At 38.4% G+C, this 15,418-nt stretch overlaps 1 protein-coding gene across 1 annotated transcript in view; it reads left to right on the forward strand.

The window, feature by feature from the left end:
* The window catches only part of LOC128687418 (ATP-dependent DNA/RNA helicase DHX36), a gene marked incomplete at its 5' end in the record, with an annotated part of 271,669 nt that overhangs the window by 35,236 nt on the left and 221,015 nt on the right, over positions 1-15,418 (forward strand). The window contains 3 exon segments of the mRNA XM_070092756.1: positions 2,884-3,073; positions 4,199-4,373; positions 5,250-5,398. Coding sequence (XP_069948857.1) covers positions 2,884-3,073; positions 4,199-4,373; positions 5,250-5,398 — 514 coding nt within the window.

Below are 15,418 nucleotides of genomic sequence, written 5' to 3' on the forward strand. Positions count from 1 at the left end.
GAGGTCACTACAAAGCACCTCTCAAACATAGCTTTTGTGTACAGTTTCTTGAAGTTGGAAATAACCTGCTGGTCCATGGGCTGCAGGAGAGGAGTGGTATTAGGAGGCAAAAACTTCACCTTAATGAAGCTCATGTCCCTAGAAAGTCGCTCTGCCAAGTCTGAAGGATGACCAGGAGCATTGTCTAATTCCAGGAGGCACTTAAGGTCTAATTTCTTTTAAATTAGGTAATTTTTCACAGTGGGGGCAAATGCATGATGTAACCAGTCATAGAAAAAGTCCCTAGTGACCCATGCCTTACTGTTTGCCCTCCACATCACACACAAATTAGCCTTGAGGACATTGTTTTTCCTGAACACACTGGGAGTTTCAGAGTGATACACCAATAAAGGCTTCACTTTGCAATCACCACTAGCATTGGCACACATCAACAGAGTAAGCCTGTCTTTCATAGGCTTATGTCCTGGGAGTGCCTTTTCCTCCTGAGTAATGTACGTCCTGCTTGGCATTTTCTTCCAAAACAGGCCTGTTTCATCACAATTAAACACTTGTTCAGGTTTCAGTCCTTCACTGTCTATGTACTCCTTGAAGTCCTGCACATATTTTTCAGCCGATTTGTGGTCCGAACTGGCAGCCTCACCATGCCTTATCACACTATGAATGCCACTACGCTTCTTAAATCTCTCAAACCAACCTTTGCTGGCCTTAAATTCACTCACATCACTAGTTGCTGGCATTTTTCTAATGAAATCGTCATGCAACTTCCTAGCCTTTTCACATATGATCGCTTGAGAGATGCTGTCTCCTGCTATCTGTTTCTCGTTTATCCACACCAATAAAAGTCTCTCAACATCTTCTATCACTTGCGATCTCAGTTTCGAAAACATAGTTGCACCTTTGGCAAGAACAGCTTCCTTGATTGCCCTTTTCTTGGCCACAATAGTAGCGATGGTTGATTGGGGTTTATTATACAACCTGACCAGCTCAGAGATACGCACTCCACTTTCATATTTATCAATGATTTCTTTCTTCATCTCCATAGTAATTCTCACCCTTTTTGCTGTAGGGTTGGCACTAGAAGCTTTCTTGGGGCCCATGGTGACTTATTTTGCAGATGCAATCACTAAAAAGGCTGTGATAATATGAAATGTTCCAGTTGTATGTTTGGAAGTGACCGCGGTGGCTGGCTGGCTTGTAAACACTGGCACCAAAGGGACAAATGAGGCGCGCTCAGGCCAAAGTGGACGCATATGGTACGGAACGAATAGCGCTGGTCGGGTTTTTAAGTGCTAGTTGAGGCAAAATTTTTGCGTTAAAATGTATCGCTAGTCAGATTTATCGTTAATCGATGCCATCGTTGGTCGAGGGTCCACTGTACTAGATGAACTGCGATGAATAAATAAGCCGTATAGATGATATTAGCGAAATTATTCATGAAGTATTTTGCCCGGTCTCCAGACAAACTCTCGTCCACCGCCGACACCGCCTATACCACTACATAAATGACATATTTTATTCATTTTAGAGTATATATCAGGTTTCTATGTTATTTATATTGTTTTTTATGTCATATTAGATGAAGTGAGATAGATCAATAAGCCGTAGAGTTGATATTAGCGAAATTATTGAAGTACAGAATTCCACTGGAACGGATTAATTGCATTTCAATTAATTTAAATGAGGAAAATTGATTCTGCAAACGAGCAAATCCAGGTGCGAGCAAGGTCGTGGAACGGATTAAACTCGCAAGTAGAGGTTCCACTGTATATAATTTATTCTGTACAGTAGATGTGTAATTTGCCATTCTCCACATGTACAATAAACAGGGCACTTTGGATCCAGTTAATTTCTTGTGAACTCTATTTCATAAATACAGATGTAAACATTCAGATAAATAATTTTCAGCAGTAATTTTTTTTTTCTACTAAATGTTTTCACATTTTATGTATCATTTTATGTGTATGTGGAGGGCTCATGTATATTAATCTGTTGGGCAGCAATTCTGCTTCATTATCTAATATGTCAGTGAGTGAGGTGGGGCAGCTTGGCCCATTCACACCACAACTTCATATATTACTGTCTGGCTTGCAGTAACCCTCACCACTAGCTTTTCAGATTCTATTCCCAGGCACTGAAAACCTTCACTGCAGCAGTGATTGGATGGAAAGCACATACAAAGACTGATGTGTCATTTATGATGAGAGGGAGGGTTGTAATGAGGAAGGAATGGGAGAGAGGCAGGTACTCCTGCAGGTCATACCCATATGTTGTCAGATACAATGATAGAGGGTGGGAGATAGGAAGTGCAAGAGGGGGAGGGAGATTAGGGAATAGGAGTGAGAGGGGAAAAGTGGGAAGGAAAGGAAGAGGGGGACTCATCATAGTATTATATATTGTCTTTTATTGTTTTGTTGAATTAGATATGGAGTGTTATGACTCAGGAATGTATTTGGTTATTACATGGATGTCTATAGAAAAATAGGGTTTTAGTTATGAGCACCTGATGAATGAAAAGTTTTCAGGAAAGCATTAGTGTTTTAAGTTGGTATGGGCCATACCACATCTGCCTAGTTTGATTTATTCAGTTTGTAGTCACACTTTATCATTGGTATAAATGAATTTGGAGGCAGTGGTATACAACTCTTGAAATTGCTCTACATGAAGAGTTTCATATCTTAATGATATTAATTTTATATAAAAGGCATCATCTGAACTGTGATGTCAGCACACTAATGCAAAGACCAATTGAATGAACAATAATGAATATGTTTTTTTTTTTTTTTGTCACTTTCCCTCAGGTATATGGCCATTGTTAAAAAATCATTATGCATCACTATATATTTGCAGGTAGATTAACAACATATTTCTTCTGTTAAAATTTAGGCTGTGGTAAAACTACACAAGTTGCTCAATTTATATTGGAAAATGCCATTGCCGATGGCAAAGGATCTACCTGCCGTATAGTTTGTACACAACCAAGACGTATTTCTGCTGTTTCCGTTGCACAGCGTGTGGCTGATGAGCGTGGAGAGAAGCTGGGAAAGAGTGTTGGTTACCAGATCCGTTTAGAATCGTAAGTAACAAACACACTCACATTAAACTACACATGGATACTGTAATAAACTCTCAGGAGTATACTAATATAAATGTAAATGCATTATGATAAAATTCATGGGCTTTGGAAGGCATCATTATGGTCAGTTAAGAGTTAATTGGTAGTATGGGCTGCATAATTCAGAGTAAAAAAGCTCTGTTCACCATTTGCTTATTAACATGCATTGGCAGGATACTGTGAATTTATCTGGAAATTTACTTGAAGAATTTGTTTCCTTTGGAAGTCCTTGTCCACAGTAATGATCTTGAACATTAGCATTTCTTGATTTCTAATAATGCTTAGCATCCAGTGTTGTCTTTCACTTGTAGCATATTTATCTCCTTTTACTTTTTAGAAGCTATCGCTTTACTTTTATTAGCATGTGCTTTTTATTGTACGTGTTCAGTGTTCATAGTTTCCTGTGATTTTTCACTTGATACCACTAATATTCAGTTATCTGCCAAAAAAGTTGGTCATTAGGCACTTTACCTTTGTGCCTTATTCAGCTTAGATGATTTCTGCCATGTCCAGTTTTCTTTCTCTGTCTGCTCCCTCCTGAAAGGTGTATAAACTTAAGATTCAAGTGTTTTGTATTAGTTTTAATTTTGCCTGAAATATATAAAAAAAATTACTGTTTTTCAGTAATACTGTACATATCTGATTGTAATGCATTTAACCCTTAAACTGTCCAAATGTAGATCTACGTTTGTGCGTGTAGTGCTCCAACCTCAATTTTCTCCATAAAAAAACAATGTAAAAAAACGTAGATCTACGTTCGGAGCGCTATGTGTGCAAACGTAGACCTACGTTTGGACAGTTTAAGGGTTAAAAAACACACCCAATGTGTATCATATTTACGGCTAATAAAATTTGTCCTCTATAAGTAATGACGAAGGGAGCTACAGGCTAGTAACCCCTTCTGTACAAATTACTAAATGTAAAAAAAGATTTGTTTTTCTTTTTGAGTCACCCTGCTTTGGTGGGATATGGCCGATTTGTTAAAAAAAAAAGTCATGACAAACTGTGTTAGATTCCCCCCCCCCCCTTATTTCATACCTTATTTGTTAAGTAATAAATTTGTTAGCAGTTTGTATTATTTTTCAGTGTCCTTCCACGTTCTGAAGGCTCCATCTTGTTCTGCACAACTGGTATTGTCCTACAGTGGTTGCAAGGGGACCCAGTCCTATCACAGGTGTCACACCTTGTCTTAGATGAAATACATGAGAGAGACATGCTCTCTGACTTTCTTATCTGTATTGCCAAAGACCTTATTAAAGTGGTAGGTACCATATTACATAGCAATTTTTTATGATCATTTAGTTGTTAATTTCTAATTTATCTTCACTTTCTGAAAATTATTGTATTACACAGTACAATTACAGTACTGTACATATAAATCATGGTAACCTAATGTTATTTGAATAATATTAAAAGGCTTGCGTGGAGTTAAAAGATTACAGTACTGTACATATAAATCATGGTAACCAAGATTTTGCTCTTTGATGACTATGAAGAATCATGTGGTAAGTATTGCAAGCAAAGGCAACTAAAGGCATTAATGTTTATCTCATTCTTTCTTGGCAACAAAAGCTGTAGCAATAAATGATGCAAAAATTTGCTCTTTTGTATGCACCTCTCTCTTGGACTGCCTATTCCCTATCCCGTCTCTGGTTTCTAGACAAGGTAGCGATCCATGCAAGGTGACTTGACCTGGACTAGTTTGAACTCTTATTTTAGCCAAATTCATACCAGATGTCACTGGCTTTTCTGTTATATGTACAGTAATGCCATAGTTCAGTTATATTAACAAACAAGAAAGAGGAGTAAATCAAAGCACCAATTTCACTAAATATCAGATCAGTGCTAGGCTGGTATGGGTATATGGGTCACCTGACTACTAATTACAGTGGCCTAGGTGACCAGGCATTAAACAAAAAACCCTTGCCTTAGGTTAAGCTGTGAAGGTAGAATCCTGGAGACTGGCCATAGGTATGCAATAACTATTGCATCACAGGACAGGCAACCATCAGTAGTTTGTCTGCCTGTATTCTTCTTAGAGATATGTCTGTCAATGATTATTTCCTTTTTTGTTTTTTGCTTTCCCAAATTATTGTCTGATTAGCATTCAGCTTCCTTGTTCTCTTTTTTTTTTCAGCGACCAGATCTGAAGATCGTATTGATGAGTGCAACACTCAATGCTAAGCTGTTTTCAGAATATTATGGAGGTTGCCCAATGTTACATATACCAGGCTTTACCTTCCCAGTAAAAGAATACTATCTAGAAGATGTACTAGAAATTACCAGGTAAGGAAAGTACATGTATAGTACATAATAATTTTCTTAATTTTTTTTATTTAAGGGAATAATGTCTTGTAAATTAGAGAAATTTATATAGATAATTGAGAGTCTATGAAAGATGAGGGGAATAATAGAATTGATTAGGGAAAAAAGGTGAGTGGTGCACTGAGGAGTTTGTTGAGACAAAGAACCTTATCCATGCAAGCAAGGAAGGAAATGTACAAGAGTATGGTTATACCAACGCTCTTATATGGGTATGAAATATTGGTGGTGAATGTTGCAAGAAGAAAGCTGGAGGCAGTGGAGATGTCACATTTGAGGACAATGTGTGGTGTGAATATAATGCAGAGAATCCTTAGTTTGGAAATTAGGAGGGGCAGGGTTACCAAAAGTATTATCCACAGGCTGAGGAGGAGTTGTTGAGGTGGTTCAGACATGTAGAGAGGATGGAACGAAATAGAATGACTTGGATAGCATATTAATCTGTAGTGGAGGGAAGGCAGGGTAGGGGTCAGCCTAGGAAAGGTTGGAGGAGGGGGTAAAGAGGGTTCTGTGTGCAAGCGTGCGTGAGCGTGTTAGATAGGAGCAAATGGAGACAAATGGATTTTAGGACTTGATGTGCTGTTGGAGTGTGAGCAAGGTAACATTTATGAAGGGATTCAGGTAAACCGAAAGGCTGGACTTGAGTCCTGGAGATGGGAAATACAGTGCCTGCACTCGGAAGGATGGGTGTTAAAGTTGCAGTTTTATAACTGTAGTGTAAGCGTGCCTCTGGCAAGACAGTGGTGGAGTGAATGATGAAAGTATTTCTTTTTCGGGCCACCCTGCCTTGGTGGGAAACGGCTGATAGGTTAATAAAAAAAATTTGAGATACACTCATTCCTTAACTGTGTCCGATGTGCTAGTATGCACCATTTTTTGTACCCAGAAATCTTCCTTTTGCCAATGTTTTTTTACCTCGGGGCAGCTCTTTGGGTCTTCTTCCATCTATTCATACATTTGAAAGAAATCTAAGGCCAGCAAGGTGCACATAATTTATCATAGTTAACTACTCGAGATGACTGTGTTTCCGATGTACTGGTATGCCATGCTAGCTAAAGTAAACAAAGAAACCAGGAGCTGTTGTTCCATCACCAGCTTCCCTACCAGTAAACAGGGTGTGCAAGTGGCTCAAAGATGACTTATTCCAAATTTATTACAATTTTATGATATTAATAGTGGAATTCAGCCACAAAACACAATAGGTATAATCCAGTAAAGTCAAATAATGTGAAAAATTTCCATGTTTGATGAGTGATACACTGTGAAATAATTGTAATATTATAGGTATTCATTTTACATAGGCTAAAAAAAAAAAATAGTAAAGAAAAATATATATATAATAAAATAACAATTATAAAGTATACAGTGGAACCTCTGGTCACGAACACTTCCGAACACAAACATATCGGTTCACTACCAAAAAATTCACCAAATTTTTACATCTGGTCACAAATACGTAATCAGGTGCTGAATAAACACAGCTGCGTCAATTTTCACATTCCACACCATTTTTTTTTTGCATGCGCCAATTTTCCTCACTTCCTGTTGTTTGTGTACACTTAACAAAGACCCTCGCCTCAGACGTGCATTCATTCACTGTGAACTCTTTGTGTTGTTTTTCATGTGTTTTTGAATTCATTTTGTTTTCTTGGTTGTTTATATGTTTTTTCTCTGTTATTTAAGGTTTTTCTCTATTAAACTGTGCATTATTTTGTATAATTATACCGTTAACTGTCCAAACGTAGATCTACGTTCACTCGCCTAGCGCTCCAAACATGGATCTACTTCTTTTTTGTTTTTTACATGCTTTCAAATGGAGAAAATCCAGGTTGGAGTGCTACATGCAAAAACATAGATCTACGTTTGGACAGTTGAAGGGTTAAGGATTTTTCAAACTTTGATTATTTTTTCTATGCTTAAAACTCTTAAAAAAAAAAACTTTACAGTGAACAGTTCGTAGGGGGTCTAGAACGAACTCATGCAATGTTAGTTTTCTCTGTTGTTCAAGATTTTCTGAGTGTTATTAAAGGTTTTTACATTAAGTTTACTGTTACACTGTGCATTTTATGGTATAACTTTTTGTGCTTAAAAATCTTAAAAAACAATGCAGTGGAACCTCGACTTAAGAGTTTAACCCTTAAATCGTCCAAACATAGATCTACGTTCACTCGCCCAGTGCTTTGAATGTTTTGAAAATTAAAGAGGGCAATTTTCTGTGTTATAAGATAAAAAAAAAATTTGCTAGGACCAGTACCTACCGAGATATATGACCACGAAGTTGGTGCTGGATGCTCACCTAATGGCAATACCGAGTCCTGCTGCTTGCAGAATTGTTGCCGATATACCTTTTTTCTTGTTTTTATTTTAATTTATATAATTTTTATATTCGGATAATTGCAATTTATAATAGTTCTTGTGATTTCATAGCCAATCTTTGTTCTGATACTAATATTAGGTACTGAAATAGTACTCAGATAGTCACAGTTACACAAACAGGTGAACATTTTCACATACCTTAGTCACATACTATTGTCTAGAAATATATACACACAGTATTTATAGGTCCCAGCAATGTTTTGGATACGTGGGAGTGTATACAGCCTCTCCTCTATTAGCGACGTACTCGTTTACCGATGACTCAGACTTACGACAGGGTCTCTGAGCAGTATGCAAACCTAAATAATGTATATTAGAGCTGATTTCTTCTATTCTGTTTATTGTAATATACAGTACACTGCTATATAAACATTTAAAAATATACCAAGATTTTGTAAATGGTGCAAAGGTGACATTAAAATATCAAAGAGGGTTGACACAGACCCACTACCATTATAGTATGCTCCTCACTTAGTGACAAATTCATTTACCGACGTGGTCTTAGGAACGGAACTCCGTCATTGAGGAGAGGCTGTAATAATAATAATAAGTTCCCTTGAAGCATGATGTAAGATGTGTCACTCCACTGTTGACAATGCATCAGTGGTGACATTTGATGAGTGTGCACTGCCTTGGATTTATTTGTTTTTACTGTTACACATAAACATGTCTGTCTAGCTCTCTGTCTGTCCAGCCCTCTGTTTATCTCTGTCTCTGCTTATCTGTCTCTGCTTGTCTCTCTATCTCTGACGAGTGTCACTTCACTGCTGACAGTGCAACAGTGGTGACATTTGATGAGCGTGCACTGCCTTGGCTAAATTTTCACTGTTACCCTGAAACATGTCTGTCTGGTTCTGTCTGTCTAGCTTTGTTTATCTCTGTCTCTGCTTGTCTCTTTCTGTCTCTCTGCTTGTCTATTTCTATCTCTCTGCTTGTGTCTCTCTGTCTGAGAAAGAGCCACTCGTGAACCAACAGATATTACACACGACACAGTCGTCGTCACATCCGATCCCTGAGCAAGTGTAAATACGTACGTATTACTTGCCAGTCGTGCTTACTATGCATTATACCTATGAGCACAGTAGAGTAGGGCCCCACTTTACGGTGTTTTGCCTTAGTGTTTCGCTAATATGGCAATTTCAAATTATGTCTAAAACTTTCTATATGGCGAGCGGTCTTTCAAATATGGCACGTGTCACCCGGTTTGTTTACATCCTCCCAGAGCACATCTCTCTATTTTGTAATAATAATCACTTTTTGGCACATTTAATGCCTTATTTTACATCAATATATACATTTTCATTAATCCATCTATGATATTTTCTTCAAAATTATAAAAGAAACATGTTACATAATACTATGTAAACATGCTGTTTATATGCTATGGAGATGTGGTTGCCGGGCAGAGGGAAAATATTATGTAATAATAACAATAATCACTTTTGGGCACATTAAATGTCTTCTTTTACGTTAATACAGACATTTTCATTAATCCATCTATGATATTTTCTTCAAAATTATATAAGAAACACGTTACATAGCATATAAAAAACATGCTATGTTTATATAAACATGTTATGTAGGTATGTAACCCAGGCAGACTACATACCTACATTATTATTATAAGTCTGATAGTTATACTTATGTGCACCTGTATGTATGTAAACTTACACACTGTGCTGGTTTGCAGGTACACATTAAAATCACAAAGTGTGTCTTATTAGTTTTGAAGACACCATAATATTAATAATAATAACAGTAATAATCACTCTGAGGCGCATTAACCCTTTGACTGTTTTGGTCGTGTATATACGTTATATATACACCTACCATCCGACTTATGACCTGCTTGACTTACGACCGTGTTTTTTATGCCAAATTTCTGGGAAATAAACAACTATTTGTGTTGTACACAGTGTTTATCCTAAACCTTGCAGTATAAAATACAGTACTAACAACATAAAAAGTAAAGTAAAACATGAAATACCAAAATAAAACAATAAAATAAAGTCATTACAAAAGTGTTTTGTTGATATTCAGTAGTAAAGTTCGACTTACGACCATTTCGACTTAAGACCAGTTTCTCGGAACTGAACTCGGTCGTATGTTGGATGGTAGGTGTACGTACTTCTATTTAAACTTAGGTCACACTACACATACATGTACATGTTTATTTATACACACTCATCTGAGTTTTCTTTGATTTTATCTTAATAGTTCTTGGTCTTATTACTTTTCCTTTTATATCCATGGGGAAGTGGAATAAAAATCTTTTCTCTGTAAGCCATGCGTGTTGTAAAAGTCAACTAAAATGCCGGGAACAATGGGCCAGTAACCCCTTTTCCTGTAATAATTACTAAAAAGAATAAGAAGAAAATTGTCGAAGTGGGAAGTCTGAATGTGTGTGGATGTTGTGCAAATGATAAGAAAGAGATGATTGTGGATGTTATGAATGAGAAGAAGCTGGATGTCCTGGCTTTAAGTGAAACAAAGCTGAAGGGGGTGGGAGAGTTTCAGTGGAGAGGAATAAATGGTATTAGGTCAGGGGTTTCAAATAGAGTTAGAGCTAAAGAAGGAGTAGAAATAATGTTGAAGGATAAGTTATGGCAGGAAAAGAGGGACTATAAATGTATTAATTCAAGGATTATGTGGAGTAAAATAAAGGTTGGATGTGAAAAGTGGGTTATAGTAAGCGTATATGCACCTGGAGAAGAGAGAAGTGTAGAGGAGAGAGATTTTGGGAAATGTTGAGTGAATGCATGGGGAGTTTTGAACCAAGTGTGAGAGTAATGGTGGTTGGGGATTTCAATGCTAAAGTGGGTAAAAATGTTATGGAGGGAGTAGTAGGTAAATTTGGGGTGCCAGGGATAAATGAAAATGGGGAGCTTTTAATTGAGCTGTGTAGAAAGAGGTTTGGTAATAAGTAATACATATTTTATGAAGAAGAGGATAAATAAATATACACTGTATGATATAGCAGGTAATGAAAGTAGTTTGTTAGATTATGTATTGGTGGATAAAAGGTTGATGGGTAGGCTCCAGGATGTACACGTTTATAGAGGGGCAACTGATATATCAGCTCATTATTTAGTTGTAGCTACAGTTACAGTAAGAGGTAGATGGGAAAAGAGGAAAATGGCAACAACAAGCAAGAGGGAGGTGAAAGTGTATAAACTAAGGGAGGAGGAAGTTCGGATGAGATATAAGCAACTATTGGCAGAAAGGTGGGCTGGTGCAAGTATGAGTAGTGGGGGGGGTTGCAGAGGGTTGGAATAGTTTTAAAAATGCAGTATTAGAATGTGGGGCAGAAGTTTGTGGTTATAGGAGGGTGGGTGCAGGAGGAAAGAGGAGTAATTGGTGGAATGAAGAAGTAAAGGGTGTGATAAAAGAGAAAAAGTTAGCTTACGAGAGGTTTTTACAAAGCAGAAGTGTTATAAGAGTAGAGTATATGGAGAGTAAAAGAAAGGTGAAGAGAGTGGTGAGAGAGTGCAAAAGGAGAGCAGATGATAGTGGGAGAGGCACTGTCAAGAAATTTTAATGAAAATAAAAAAAAATTTTTTGAGTGAGTTAAACAAGTTAAGAAAGCCTAGAGAATGAATGGATTTCTCAGTTAAAAACAGAGTAGGGGAGTTAGTAGATGGGGAGATGGAGGTTTTGGGTAGATGGCAAGAATATTTTGAGAAACTTTTAAATGTTGAGGAAGAAAGGGAAGCGGCAATTTCATGCACTGGTCAGGGAGGTATATCATCTTTTAGGAGTGAAGAACAGGATGTGAGTGTGGGGGAGGTGCGTGAGGCATTACGTAGAACGAAAGGGGGTAAAGCAGCTGGAACTGACAGGATCATGACAGAAATGTTAAAAGCAGGGAAGGATATAGTGTTGGAGTGGTTGGTATTTTTGTTTAATAAATGTATGAAAGAGGGGAAGGTACCTAGGGATTGGCAGAGAGCATGTATAGTCCCTGTATATAAAGGGAAGGGGGACAAAAGAGATTGTAAAAATTATAGAGGAATAAGTTTACTGAGTATACCAGGAAAAGTGTATGGTAGGGTTATAATTGAAAGAATTAGATGTAAGACATAATGTAGGATTGCGGATGAGCAAGGAAGTTTCAGAGTGGGTAGGGGATGTGTAGATCAAGTGTTTACATTGAAACATATATGTGAACAGTATTTATATAAAGGTAGGGAAGTTTTTATTGCATTTATGGATTTAGAAAAGGCATATGATAGAGTAGATAGAGGAGCAATGTGGCAGATGTTGCAAATACAGTGGGCCCTCAGTAATCGTCCAGCCTGAAAGTCGTCCATTTTGAAAATAGTCCCTTTATTTCGTCTAAACATTGGCTCGCAAATGGTCCGTTAACTCGCTAATAGTCCTTCGTCCGGGACGGGTACTCATGCTCTGAGCCTCCTGGGCCTGCCTTCCCAGCCAGTGTGCCATTGTTTACCAGTGAGCGACGGTCTCCTCATATGCTCCTACAAAATATTTCATAATATTCCATTGATTTTAGTGCTTGCAAGTGCTAAATAAGCTACCATGGCTCCAAAGAAAGCTTCTAGTGTCAGCCCTTTGGTAAAGAATGTGAGAAACACACAAAATTTATGAAAAAGTTTGTAGAAAAATACAAAGGTGGAGGTGGTAGAGTGGAAGCAGTTGTGATAGTGGTTCATGGTAGCAGTGATGGTGATAACATTTGTAACAGTGGTAGAAGGTGGTAGTGATGGTGGTAGAGGGTTCCTTCTTTAGTGATTCAGCGATTTTACCAGCTCCTCCAATGTTCTTTGATTTATATAGGGCTACAGAGAACACCACCGCCTCAGCTGCTGCTTCACCACCATTATGGGCCGTTTACTCTCAGTGGCCCTTATATACCCAACAACAACACAACACAACACAACACCTCTCGTGACATACGTAATGACTTACTTTATTCGTTCTAGAGTATATTCCATGTTTCTATGTTATTAATATTGTTTATTATGTCATATTAGTTGAATTGTGATAGATAGATAAATAAGCCGTAGAGTTGATATTAGTGTCATATTCTCCAACAATAAACTTGATATCCCTCCCTCACACAAACAAGTCTCCAATAAGAACATCAGAAAGGAGGAACATTGCAGTAGGCCTGCTGGCCCATACTAGGCCGGTCCTTCACAAATCCAACCCACTAACAGAACAAATGCTACCTAAGCAATAAGCTCAGGTGCAAGTCTGACTCAAATCCAACCCCTCTCACTCGCGTATTTATCCAACCTAAATTTGAAACTACCCAAGCCGTAGCTTTTAGAACATAAGAAAGGAGGAACACTGCAATAAGCCTGTTGGCCCATACTAGGCCAGTCCTTCACAAATCCAACCCACTAACAGAAGAAATGCTACCCAAGCAATAAGCTCAGGTGCAAGTCCGACTCAAATCCAACCCCTCTCACTCGTGTATTTATCCAACTTAAATTTGAAACTACCCAATGCTTTAGCTTCGATCACCTTACTAGGCAGATCGTTCCGCTCGTCAACTACCCCTATTACCAATGTTCATTTATACATTTTATTAGTGCTTTACATTTATTTGGCATTTCTTTCTGCATGTAAATCTATATTTATGCTAGGGAAGTGACCCCTGAGGTGACCTAGAGTCCTTATGGAGGGGGATTCCCCTTCCAAACAATAACCTCTCTTCCCTCTCTCCTCCTCCCTGTCTTACATTCATCAATAACAGCCTTCAATAAAGGTAACTGTCATGTTGAATGTTCATTCTTTTGTGAATGTAAATCTATCTTTTAGGTAAAAAAAAAAAATTATTGTTGATACTTCTGGGTGTCTGAAATGAATTAATCGGATTTACGTTATTTCTTATGGGGAAAATTGATTCGAAAATAGTCTATTTTGATAATAGTCCCACTTCCAGGAACAGATTAAGGACGATAATTGAGGGACCACTGTATATGGAATAGGTGGTAAGTTACTAAATACTGTAAAGAGTTTTTATGAGGATAGTGAGGCTCAGATTAGGGTGTGTAGAAGAGAGGGAGACTACAGTGGACCCTCGCCTAACGAACGCATCGCATAACGTTAAATCCGCCTAGCAATACAGTTTAATGCAAAAATTTTGCCTTGGCTAGCGCTAAAAAACTCGCTCAACGCGATTCGTTCGAGACGCGTCCACGTGCGGCCTGAGCCCACCTCACTTGTTCCGTGGGTGCCAGTGTTTACAAGCCAGCCACCGCGGTCGCTTCCAAGCATACAATCGGAACATTTCATATTATCACAGCCTTTTTAGTGATTGCACCTGCAAAATAAGTCACCATGGGCCCCAAGAAAGCTTCTAGTGCCAACCCTACAGCAAAAAGAGTGAGAATTACTAGGGATATGAAGAAAGAGATCATTGCTAAGTATGAAAATGGAGTGCGTGTCTCCGAGCTGGCCAGGTTGTACACAAAACCCCAATCAACCATCGCTACTATTGTGGCCAAGAAAAGGGCAATGAAGGAAGCTGTTCTTGCCAAAGGTGCAACTTTGTTTTTGAAACAGAGATCACAAGTGATAGAAGATGTTGAGAGACTGTTATTGGTGTGGATAAACGAAAAACAGATAGCAGGAGATAGCATCTCCCAAGCGATCATATGTGAAAAGGCTAGGAAGTTGCATGACGATTTAATTAGAAAAATGCCTGCAACTAGTGATGATGTGAGTGAATTTAAGGCCAGCAAAGATTGGTTTGAGAGATTTAAGAATCATAGTGGCATACATAGTGTGATAAGTCATGGTGAGGCTGCCAGTTCGAACCACAAAGCGGCTGATAAATGTGTGCAGTAATTCAAGGAGTACATAGACAGCGAAGGACTGAAACCTGAACAAGTGTTTAGTTGTGACGAAACAGGCCTGTTTTGGAAGAAAATGCCAAGCAGGACCTACATTACTCAGAAGGAAAAGGCACTCCCAGGACATAAGCCTATGAAAGACAGGCTTACTCTGTTGAGGTGTGCCAATGCTAGTGGTGATTACAAAGTGAAGCCTTTATTGGTGTATCACTCTAAAACTCCCAGAGTGTTCAGGAAAAACAATGTCCTCAAGGCTAATTTGTGTGTGCTGTGGAGGGCAAACAGTAAGGCATGGGTCACTAGGGACTTTTTCTATGACTGGTTACACCATGCATTTGCCCCCACTGTGAAAAATTACCTAATTGAAAAGAAATTAGACCTTAAGTGCCTCCTGGTATTAGACAATGCTCCTGGTCATCCTTCAGACGTGGCAGAGCGACTTTCTGCAGAAATGAGCTTCATTAAGGTCAAGTTTTTGCCTCCTAATACCACTCCACTCCTGCAGCCCATGGACCAGCAGGTCGTTTCCAACTTCAAGAAACTGTACACAAAAGTTATGTTTGAAAGGTGCTTTGTAGTGACCTCAGAAACTCAACTGACTCTAAGAGAGTTTTGGGAAGATTAATTTAGCATCCTCAATTGTGTAAACATTATAGGTAAGGCTTGTGAGGAAGTGACTAAGAGGACTTGAACTCTGCTTGGAAGAAACTGTGGCCAAAATGTGTAGACAAAAGGGATTTTGAAGGGTTTGAGGCTAACCTTGGTAATCCTATGCCAGTTGAGG

This window comes from Cherax quadricarinatus, chromosome 40 (assembly GCF_038502225.1).
Source record: "Cherax quadricarinatus isolate ZL_2023a chromosome 40, ASM3850222v1, whole genome shotgun sequence".
Lineage (NCBI taxonomy): Eukaryota > Metazoa > Arthropoda > Malacostraca > Decapoda > Parastacidae > Cherax > Cherax quadricarinatus.